Source organism: Diorhabda carinulata, chromosome 5 (genome assembly GCF_026250575.1).
Source record: "Diorhabda carinulata isolate Delta chromosome 5, icDioCari1.1, whole genome shotgun sequence".
Classification (NCBI taxonomy): Eukaryota; Metazoa; Arthropoda; class Insecta; order Coleoptera; family Chrysomelidae; genus Diorhabda; species Diorhabda carinulata.
The window spans coordinates 1783874-1796454 of record NC_079464.1 but is presented as its reverse complement, the minus strand read 5'-3'; the positions used below and the strand labels follow the sequence as shown (position 1 = coordinate 1796454).

General features: G+C 34.0%; 1 protein-coding gene across 1 annotated transcript; it reads right to left on the bottom strand.

Annotated features, from left to right (window-relative positions):
* Positions 1–3290: 3290 nt before the first annotated feature.
* Positions 3291–5192, bottom strand: LOC130894200 (craniofacial development protein 2-like). The gene is made up of 2 exons (XM_057800838.1): positions 4872–5192; positions 3291–4784 (listed from the first exon to the last, which is right to left on the bottom strand). The coding sequence occupies exons 1-2, from the start codon at positions 5190–5192 to the stop codon at positions 3291–3293; spliced, it is 1815 nt and encodes a 604-aa protein (XP_057656821.1).
* Positions 5193–12581: the final 7389 nt, after the last annotated feature.

Sequence of the window (12581 nt, the reverse complement as noted above, 5' to 3'; positions counted from 1 at the left end):
GGGGTTTGGAAAGGTAAAAAGGAAAAGGCACTTACAGATTGTTCGTCGATTCGAGCGCTCTGCTTTCCTGCTCCTTTTCTTGATTCCCTGCTCCTGTTGTCACAACTTCGAAAGTTTTTAAGTTTGTAATACGCACTTAAGGTGTAGAAACTCCAAGGTCCCGAATTTCACTTCCGGCACAATGCGAAACTGTTCACTTCCGAAACCCGTGCGTATCCTACTGACTGCGCCAATTATATATTAAAACTTCGAATTTGGATTTTTAAAAACAAAAATTACGATTACAATATATGTTTATTAAGTAAAGTTAGAACAGAGAATGAATTGTTAAAAGAAATGCAGTTTTTATTATCTTCCACGTTTCCGCGAAGTCATCACATTTATTATATGTTATCAGCTGTTACTTCATATGTAACTCCGTCAAACAACCTTCGTTTGTTTATCTTACAGAACGAATTGAGATTATTTCCATATTATTTTATGTATATTAAAAGTGTGTACACAGAACTGATTCCGCACTAATACAAAATGATGCGTTGTTTTGCACCAAATCGAACAACCCCACTTTGAAACAGAGCTGCAATAATATAATCAACGATTTTCTCTAAATTGAATTTGAATGGAAGAAGATACATTAAACGTCTCAAAAGATCCCCAGTTTGTAAATCCTCGAAACTTAATTAATTATTATATATATATATATATATATATATATATATATATATATATATATATATATATATATATATATATATATATATATATATATATATATAGATCCAGCGGTCAAATTGGCGTCGGTACTTTTACGGTATAGCCAGGAATCCTTCAATATACACCAATGTATATTTGCAAAATATATTCAACGGACAGGTTAGCAGCTTGATAATTTGGCAACGTTGAAATAGATATATTTGAGTTTATTACATAACTTTCATTCTGCAGATTTGATGGCCGTATATGAATGTTATACTTGTAACGGAGGAAGTGGCATCTTAAAAAATATATTTAGAATCAACGTATTGGTTACGCCAAAGTGTATGGTGATTTAAATGCATTTTGCTTTCTTGGTCTTAATTTACATATATCCATTTCTATGAGTTGTTTGAGCATAATTTGATTATTATTTATTCGAACGTATCGCTACATGTCGCAAGTATGTTTGGGATGAACCAAAAAATTAACCATTTTAGTTTAAAATTGTGATCATATTCAGAGATCCGTCTTGAAGCTTATAAGCAAAAGGTGCCAATTCAAATCTAATTTTTTACTGACTATTCGAAGCAACATTCAAAACTCTCCGAACATTTAAGAGCTGATTAAAAAACTAAAAAACTGGACATTATTTCAGAGTCACCAATATGGTAGATCACAGAAACCCTTCTGTTGTCGATGTCTCAGAATAAACGTTAGTTTTATTTTGGTGCTGTTTTTTGGAAATTTCTCTATTCCATTTTTGTGATCTATGATAAGCAACCTGCATCCAGAATTGCTTATTTTAATTTTTTTATTTTATAAAAATATTGAATAGCTGAACAAATTTTTTGGCTGATTTTGATAATACTAAGAAAAAAATAACTATTAAAGAGTCTCCTCGGGCTATTACAAGCGGGCTAAACACAGACAGACGAAAAAGGACCCAAACAAACAATATTGATGATAGTTATCCAACTGCAAATCTTTGTTGTGCTTAAAAAATCGTAGGAAGAAGAATTTTCATTGGTTTATTGATCTTAAAGATGAAAGAAGAATCCGTGATGCTAATACAAAGATGGGTAGTTCTTTAATAATGATATGCGAGACCACATCCAGATTGAGTGATTTCAAAAGAGATGGGAATGCCATAGAGCATGCTTGGGATAAAATGGATAAAATACCATTGGCGAGCATGATCCTCGACCTGACTATTAGCTGTTGTTGAAACATTCCTTTTCATTAAATCCCTTGAAGAATTCCTTTGTTTTATTCTTTTATTTCAGCACTTTATCTAATTTTCATTATTCAAAGAGATGAGAAACGATTTTATGATTTTTGGTATTCAACAGTTAACAAATATATTCTTGTACCATAAAATTTTGTTTCAGCTTTTAAAATCTGATTAAATAAATATTCTTAACTCTATCAATATCTTCAACTTTTGGACAGCTGTTCATTTTCAATTTTTTTGAATGTATTTGAATACAAATTCAGCATGTTTTGAAATTGATTCTCTCTCTCTCTCTCTTCTAGCCGTTTTCTATCCTTTGGATATAGGCCTCTCTCATATTTTTCCAGTTTTCCCTGTTCTGTGCCACTTGGTACCAGTTAAGTCCGGCTGTTCTCTTGATATCATCATACCATCTTTGTTGTGGTCTGCCGGTGCTTCTTTTCTCCCCCCAAGGTCTCCATCTTGTTATTTTTCCGCTCCAGTTGGTGTTATTTCGAGCAACATGTCCGGCCCAGTTCCATTTAAGACTACCTATTCGCCTCACTATGTCCTCGATTTTGGTTCTATTTCTTATCCACTCATTGGTTTTATGGTCTTTAAGCGTTATTCCTATCATTTTCCGTTCTATTGATCTTTGATGTACCTTTAATTTATTCAAGATTTTCTTTGTTAGGACCCATGTTTCACATCCGTGGGTTGTTACTGGGAGAATGCATTCCATGTAAACCTTGGTTTTTAGTTTGAGGGGTAGGTTGGAGTTGAAGACGTGTCGCATCTTCCCGTAGGCCGCCCATCCTAGATGTATTCTGTGGTTAATTTCAAGTTCTTGATTGGTTTTACCCAATGTTAATTCTTGACCTAGGTAGATATAAGAGTTCACTTTCTTTATCTGTTGTCCTCGCACATTTATACTCTCTTTGTTTGTCCGTTGGTTTGTCATGAATTTGGTTTTAGAAATGTTCATTTCTAGGCCTACTTTTCTTGCTTCTTGTTGTAGTTCTATAAGCATGTATTCTAATTCTTCACTGTTTGGGGCAAAAATGGCAATGTCATCGGCAAATCTTAGGTTACTTAGTTTTTCTCCCGATATATCAATTCCTCTGTCTTCCCAATGTAGGCTCTTAAAAACGTCTTCTAGCACCAGTGTAAACAATTTGGGTGACACAATGTCTCCTTGTCTAACGCCTCTTTTAATTATGATTTCCTCAGTGTCTTCATATAGCCTTACTTTCATTTTTGAGTTATCATTTAGTGTCTGTATAATGTCAATATATCGTTGGTCTATTCTTGCATTTTTCATTGACCTGATAATTGCCCAAAATTCAACTGTGTCGAAGGCCTTTCTAAAATCTATGAAGGCGATCTATAATGGGATGTTATATTCCGTTACTTTTTCGTTCAGTGTCCTTACGGTGTGGAGATGTTCTATTGTGCTCATGCCTTTTCTGAAGCCCGCCTGCTCATAGGGTTGGTATGCGTCGAGTTTGGATTCAAGGCGGTTTGCTATTATTCTCATAAAAAGCTTGTAGATCTGTGATAGCAGGCTGATTGGTCTATAGTTTTCTAGGTTGCTTGGATCACCTTTCTTATATATCAGTATGACTATCGCGGTGTTCCAATCCTGTGGTATTCTTCCCTCGGTTAGGCATGTATTAAATAATGATTTAAGCTCTCTTATCAGTAGGCTTCCACCTTCCTTCAACATTTCCGGTATGATGTTATCGTCACCTGCCGCCTTTCCGTTTTTTAGTTGATTTAAAGCTTTTACAATTTCTTCCTCTTCAATCTCAGGTAGATCCTCGGAGCCAACGTTACATATCCTGTTTTTATGGTCACTGTTTGCTTTTCTAACATCCTCATTGTCTATTTTGGACTCGTACAGACCTGTGTAGAACTTCTCTGTTACCTTGAGTATCTCTCTTCGATCTTCTGTTATGTTACCTTGTCCGTCTCTCAATTTGATCATTTCTTTTTTATGTGCGTTTTCTTTTTTAAAGATGTTCAGACCTCTGTTTTGCTGTATCAACTCCTCTATTCGATTTTCTTGATACTTTCGTATGTCCTGCTTGGCCATTTTCCTTGCTGTTTTGTTTAGTTCGGCATAATCTACTGTATTCCTTTTGTTGTCTTTAATGAGCTCTCTCCTTCTTTCCAGTAGCTGTTTGGTTTGTGTTGTAAACTTTTCTATTCTTTTAGTTTTTGATGATACTAAACTTGTAGTTGTTTCTTTCAGTTCTTTTACCAGTCTATTGTTTGTTTCGTCCAAGCTCTCGTGTGATGATGTTGTTTCCTTTGTTAGTCGTTCTGTCAATCTTTTGCTATATATTGACTTGTTGTCTCTTATTGTATCAGGATCTATACGGTATTGCGTGCTGTTGAATTTTTTTGCTCTTTCCAATTTTGTGTTTAATACGATCCTGCACCGGACTAATCTGTGGTCGCTGCCCGTATTAAAGGAATTAAGAACGTCAACTTCTTGGACGATATGTTTATTTGGTGTTAGCACGTAGTCTATTTCGTTTTTTGTAATTCCATCCGGGCTGGCCCAGGTCCATTTTTTGTGAGGTCTTTTTTTGAAAAATGTATTCATTATGTATAGTTGTTCTTTTTCCAGGAAATTTGCAAGCATCGTCCCTCTTTCATTTCGTTTCCCCAGTCCAAATTGTCCAACATACTGTGAGCTATTACACTGCTCTCCTATTCTTGCGTTGAAGTCTCCTATTATCAGCGTGTATCTTGTCTTATTTTCTGTTAGGCTCTGTGTGATTTCATCATACAGCACCTCGATCTCTTCGTCCTCATGACTACTTGTTGGGGCATAGATTTGAACGACTTTAATTGTTATATTGGAGTTAATCTTAAGTGTTATTTATATTACTCTATCTGATATGGCTTTAAGTATTTGAAGATTTGGGGAGATTCGTTTGTTGACAAGAAAACCCACACCACCCAAACTATTATCTTCTCTTCCTTTGTAGAATAGGATATGTCCTGATCTTAGTCTAATGGATTCTTCACCTCTTCTCCTTGTTTCTGATATTCCCAGAATATCCCAGTTTATTCTGTCCAGTTCGTACTGTAGTTCCGTTAACCTTTCCTCATTTCCAATTGACCTAGCGTTATAAGTTGCAATGTGAAGTTGGCAGCCTTGTTTTACCCAGGGATTTTTAGCACCCCCTGCTCTACGACTGGTCTGACCGCTACCTTGGCCAGGGTCGTTCGAGCCGCTGGGCACTGGGGGCCATTGTTTTTGGTATGTCTTCATATGAGAGGGGTTTAGCCATAAAACACCACGTTGGCCAGACGTCTTGGTGAGTGTAGGTTCAGCCGCCCCTAACCTGGGGAACCGTCGCTGTTTGCAGCCGCCCACTCTGGGTCAGACGCTGCAGATTTTTCCTGTTGGTCCACGGGGCGTATTTGATTTCCGCCCTACCACCCATATCTGGGAAGCATTCCCCTATCCGCTACCCGGAGACGCGCTCTCTAGGAGTTACAGGCTCTCCCGAGAGTTGAAATTGATTACAATTGTTCAATAACGTCTTATTAGAACAAAGTTGAATTTTTCACATGAGACATTTTGTATCTTAGATTTCAATTTGTTGCAATTTGCCATCGTAACAAAAAATATTTTGTCGTATGCAGGTCACCACCTTCTGTACTTTGAAACGCACAACCCAAATATTCTGTCGTAGATAAAGGTTTTTAGGCCCACTCCAACTTAAAGATTTGATAAAACTCGAACCTCGTTTTGAAAAGTATATACATGTACAGAAGAACAACAAACTCTCTACAACAGTTTCACATTTTTGAGTCATCCTGTATTTCATTCTGCCAAATTTGAACAATGTGGCTCTTCTTTTAGATTGAATTGGCCCATAACTTATACCGAAACCTAAAAACTCTGAACTGTATAGTTTTTGTACTATTTAAATGTTGTTTATGAAACTTCCACCTATGAACCATTTGATTAGGGCCCTTAATGATACTTGCTGTGTCTAGCTGATTTTCATAATATGCTGATATAAATGCATCAAGCTATTCGACGCCATTTAAAGAAGAAAAATGGAGTTTCACTTTCGAAAAAGGATAACTCCTTCTTTGAAATTGATAAGCCTTAAGAAGTAGCGGTAAACGACTTGAAACTCTATCCATTTGCCGATTTTTCAATAAAATAGGGTCCTATTACGAATCCACTTGGAATGCTCCCATCTACGTTTACAGACCACCTAGTCTGACTGCGAAATGAAAATTTGTTGTAGAACAAATAATGTAAATTTGTGACTGTTCGCATATCTACTTTCATGAATTGTCCACTCGTTACCGAGTAACACAGCTGCTATTTTTTGCAAGAAGTTCTCTCCTCAGAATAATTTTATCGTGTCTTTGTAATTGCAATAAGCTGTAACTGATTCTTTGGTACTCTCATATTGGTGGGAATTTTATCCAAGCAAAGGGTAACATCGTAATTTTCAGTCAGGTTTAGGGGTACCAGACGAGAGAGTATTATGCCATCCTGATGAGATCATAACAAGGTCGAAACTAGTCGGTGGCTATACCTCTCTCCTTGCAATTGCGAAACACTGAGATGTCTGTCTCGATTGTCGGTCGATCGGCATCACGCTCTTCGTTGTGGATGTAATTCAATGTTCGGCGTGGTATTAGCCAGGAAAGTGCAAAATGACTTACAGACAAATCTAAATGATTAACGAGTAATGTCAAATTAATAATACATTGTTTTTAAATCTCACGGTATTTCCACACTTGTAATCTCCTTTTTAATAAATAAAAGTTCAGAAATGCATTTTCAATATAAAAACGATTCCTTCTTTTCCATTGATAATTTGAAGTCGTCAATACTATAAGAGGGATAAGTACTGGAGACGATAGTTTACGTTTCCGTCTCTTGTGACTGAAAACATATTTTCGCTGAATTTTTAGCATTTGTAAAAAATATACTTCGACACTAACTTAGCACGAATGATGCATGTAGAATTTCACTTTTCAAAAACATACCTTGCTGTTGGAAATAATAAAAAATAGTTGCCTACACACACTTGATGAGTACTTTAATGAAACAAATTCAAAACATTCTGAGTAAGATAGAATCACTGGTGGTCGTGGAGCAGTCTGAAAATTAGCATCAATATTCAATTAACAGTTTCGGACTGGAGAATTGACTGTATTTCTAAAAAATTTTGAGAAATTGGCTCAGTACATCAACAATATTATTATTATTTCTATCATTACCAATCTTGTTGAAATAACATTTGGTTTTAGTTTCAATATCGGATCCATCTCTTACTTCAGAATCCGAATATGTTCCTTCGTCCACCGTATCAGATATGTCAACGTTTGAGTTCTCGCTGCTACAAGTAGCACCAGTTGAAACAAAATATGAACCACAGGATGCAAACAATATATTAGGAACTCTTGAGATGAATATTTCAAATAATATGAAAATTGATGTTTCAAGTGATGAAATCGCTGGTGATTGTCTTGCGGAAAGTACTAAATTAATGTCTGAACAATCTTTGAATGCAATTTTGGGCAGTGTTTGTTGACATTCCTTAGCATACTTAAATTACCTGATGTCGAGGTTATCTTTTCAAAAAACATCACAAATTCATATTATTGTTGTAATAAGAAATGAGAGCAGAATTCATAATTAATATAAAACAAAAAGTATTACTTAAAAGCAATAATTTTAATCAAGAAATGAAGTTATCAGACATTCTGCAAACTGTTTTGATAGATATAAGGATCGCCATATACTGGTCTTTATTGTATTAATGATTCACTCATTATTCAAAGCGATTCATATTGAATCATGGAGAGTTTGATGTTATGATATTGAGAATTCACTTTTACCTAACTGAACCGAATCATTGTTTTGTTGATTCATTGAGTATCTAATTATTACATTTTATGTCATAGATAATGTAACACGCTCACGGCCACCTGGTCAGGTTACGTTAGCTTCGGTTTGCAAAATAGAATTTTCTCAATTTTTCACATTGACTTGTTCAAAAATGGATAATCAACATTTTTGTTCATTTTATTACTTGAAGAAAAAAGATATTAACAATTATTCGTCAATAAGCGTTTACATGAACATCCAAAACCATTATTTTCTGATATTCTCATATCTTCTATAAACACTTGAGAGATTTTTATTGGAATTAGATGATTTTTAGATTTTTTTACAGACGAAAATTATCGACATATTACTTATAACGTTTTGATACGTTGCCTCAGTTGATGAAAAAACAGAATATTATCAAGAGCAACATTGGTGCGACGGAAAATTTGATTTATACTAGTAACTGATATGATTACAACGATAATATTTCATTTTAAGATGAACCGTTGAATTGGCAACGTTGTGCGGATGCCTGAGTGCAAATAATATAGATATACAGAAGCCAGAGTGTCCGCTAAATGGTCGGTCTTTACCGCTGATGCCACCTTAACCGCAATTTTAACATGGGGGGATTCCACTTCACGCCGCTAATGTATATATATATATATATATATATATAGACGGTAAAAAAAAACAAGCAATAAAACATCTGGTCCACAGATGTGAGAATATTTTTTCAAAACGGCGTAATGGACTATAACTATAGAAGCCTACGACATTTTATACAAAGTATTAATATGAAATATAAACTAATCTATTTACTACTTTTAAGAAAAATGAATTTTGATATTGCCATGTCTTGTACTTGTACAACTTGTTTTATAATTTTGCATATACTCAAAAGAAAAAGATATTTCGATTAAATATAGATGAAACCGAAATTCACCACTCTTTGATTACAGAGTGTCCTTGTATGAACAATAATTAGAAGTTAAATGCTCCAAAGTTTCTCGTCGCCATGTAAATCCGAATTAGTAACAATGTAAAAATTTCATCATTGTTTTAAGTTATTGACGTCAACATTCGCAGTCAAAAACAAGTCTAGACATTCACAAAGAATTCAAAAGGGGTTAACGAACTTGGTGATGTAATGTTTTGATATATATATAATAAGTAATTAAATATTACCGATATATAAAAGAAAATAGTTTTCACTTCATAATCTGAGACCAAATGACAAGAAATATTTTAGGTAGTAAAATTAAAATTAAATATAAAAGACAAAAAATCACTCGCCTCACAAATGAGGAATTCACCATCTTGGTAGTTAAGAATTTTCCAGGTATCCATAATTTTTACAACAAAATATTGCATCCAAACACGGAAAATTTTTTATCGGGTTATTGTAAACACGCACTTCCACGAACATCAAAGAAAAACAAATTACTTTTAATGTTTATTTTCAATCCGTTTCACGAAAATTTTAAAATAAATACTATTTTATATCGATATACTGAAAATTTCCAAAGTTTCCAATAAAATTTTCAACATTAATTACATTTTTAAAACTAGAAATCGAAAGATTTTTTTAAGTTATTGAACAGATCCGGTCTCTGTATTTTATTTATGTAATAATAACTATTTTGTACTACAATCGAAATAAGGTATTTTAATATTAATATCTATATATATATATATATATATATATATATATATATATATATATATATATATATATATATATATTATCCTGATGTTCATAATACAGATAGAGCTTCTTCATACCCACACTATTCTTCAGTTTTGAAACTAAAAGCCATTCAAATTCCTATGACATTAATATTTTAACGAAAAAAATGTTTTTGAAAGGTTACCAACATACCATTCAAAATATAAGAAACATAGACATGTAAATTTGGTTTTCTAACTCAAGATAGATAAAATCTATATTCTTCAAATGATTAGTGGTAAACATTTAAGATAAATTGAATACAATATTTTATAAGATAAAAATATTTGATTCTTATTTTAGACATTTTACAAAATGAATGCAATTGTAATGCTACCAAGTGTCTGCAACAAAGTTCTTCCGCAGAAAATTCCTAAAACCAAAAGAGGATACAGATTCAAAGACAATCAATCGAAAATATCTCTTCGGTTACCCCGTTTTGGTAGGAAACAAACACTCTCTTACAGTTCGATGAAAATTGATGGTTTCGTTTAGTCTTTGAATTTTTTAGTTAGCCTCCGGTTTTCTTCTTTAAATATGGATCCTCACAAAGGGAGTGACAATCAGATTAATGGGTAAAAACAGCTTCTTATTATCATACAGAATTTTGTCAGTCAGGGCGTTTGGCAGCTCAGCTCTCCTCCCGAAAACAAGTTCGAAGGGTGTATAGTCATGATATATACTGGGGGTCGTATTGTAACAGAAGCTATAAAATTTTATCCATTTATCCCAGTCAATGTGTGTATCGTTAACGTATATCCTAATATACTCGTTGAGTACCCGATGATTTTTTTCACAGCCACCTATACTCTGGGGATGGTACGCGGTGGAGAATTTTTGTTCGATATTAATTAGTTTGCAAACTTGTTCTAACACTTTGGTTTTGTATTCCGTTCCCATATCACTCGTTATCTCGCGCAAAGGACCGTAAATTAAAATCAATTTTTCAACTAGAGCCCTTGCGATAGTTAAGGCATCTTTATTGGGTACCGGTGTTATGACAACATATTTTGTCAATTCGCATTGAGCTGTAACCGCGTAAAATTTCCGTCCGATGTCTTAGGAAATGGTCCTATGGTGTCTATAAACCTAACATCGAATGGTCGTTGGGGCCTCGGTGTGAGTACCATATGTTCCCTATGGCCAATTTTACTTTTATTCATGTGACACTTTTGGCATGATTTGACATAGTTGGCTACGTCCTCAGACATATTTTTCCAACGAAACTTAGTCCTAATTTTCTTTAAGAGTCGCTTCTGTCCGCTTCTGACCACCAAGAAGGGGATGATCATGGTACTCTGCGACAATTTTTTCTTTTTCGGCTTTATTTGTGATAATTGTAGGTTCATCATATAGTACTATATTTCAATTTTTTAACATAGTTTCGCCCTTTTCTTTAAAATCATTAATTGTGCACATAGTAAATATAGGATCCTTAATTTTTAATTTTAATTTCTTAATGTAATTTTTGCTAGCTAGAATTTCAAGCTGAGACAACAATTTCCCTAAAGAAAAGTTGTCGTTAGCAAAATGTATTGTTTCTATAGCGCTAATTTTGTCCTTTTGACCCAGAATTACTCTAAGATAATCTGGCTTAACAGTAAATTTTAAATAAGGGATATTAATAGTTATAAAATTGTCGGTGGTTTGAAACACTTTTGGTCTATTATTTTGTGGTCTAGTTTTTTCGACAATGGTCGAATTTGTATCTGGAGTACGCTTTGTCATTGAACGAGTTATAGCGAACATTTTTGTACATGTGGCAGAGATGTATGTTTAACCTACCGCAAAGTCGTACTCTTCTAAGTCTAGACGCATACGTGTTAGTTTGGAAAAGGGATCTTTCATAGTAAATAAATAAACGAGTGGTTTATGGTCCGATCTTACTAAAAATTTATAGCCAAAAAGATATGGCCTAAAATACTTAATTGCCCAGTGTATAGCAGCCAATTCTTTCTCAATTGTGGCCTTGTTAATTTCGCCTTTTGTAAAAGACCTCGATGCATAGGCGATTGGTAGTTCGACTCCATTAAAATTTTGTGAAAGAATTGCTCCACAGGCCTGTTTGGAGGCATCCGTGGTTAAGATAAATTGTTTTCCAAAGTCGAGGTATTGCATAATTTGAGGTTTTAAAAGGTAACTTTTTAGCTTTAAATGGGAGTTTAGGCACTCTTCGGTCCAAACAAATTTCGAATTCTTTTTTGTTAATTTGTTAAGTGGAACTGCTAACTCGGCAAAATTTTTAATAAAGCGACGTTAATAATTTAAAAAGGCAATGAACCTTTTGACCTCATCGGCGTTTGTAGGTACTGGGTATTTGTTTATAATTTCGAATTTTGACTTGTCAGGTAAAATTCCATCGCTTGTAATAGTATGACCTAGTTAAGAAACATTATTTTGAAAGAATTTACATTTGTTTGGGTTTAGCTTAAGACAATATTTTCTGCATAAATCAAAAATATGTTTTAAGTTACTAAGGTGATGACTTAAGAACAGCCTATTACAATGAGGTCATCCATGTAAAGGAAGGCTTTCTCTGGGTTTATTCCCAAAAATGCTATGCTCATCATACGAGCAAATGAGTTGGAAGACACCTTAAGATCGAAAGGTAACCTGGTAAATCTGAATGATCCCGCATTTGTACTAAATGAAGTGATGTCGCGAGAATTTTCTTGTATTGGAACTTGATGAAAACCGGTTTTTAAGTCTAAAGTGCTGAAATATTTTGCCCTTCCTAACCGATCTAGAATATCATCTATCCTTGGTAAAATGAGACTATCGTAATTGGAAATAGAGGGTTCTATAATCGAGTCTTTTGACATTTGTTTATCTACATCTGAAATTTGAGAGTGAGGCATTCTATAATTTTCAACATAAACTGGACTTTGGTCAGTTAATTTAAATTGCTGTTTATAAAAATTATTAATTATTAGACTATCATTCTCCAAACAAAAAATATCTTTATAATCCTGACATAGATTTACCGTTTCGGCTTTTGCAAAGTCAGGGATTTCACAATGTAATTCCTTCAATAATAACTTATTACGCTGGTCATCGGCACACTT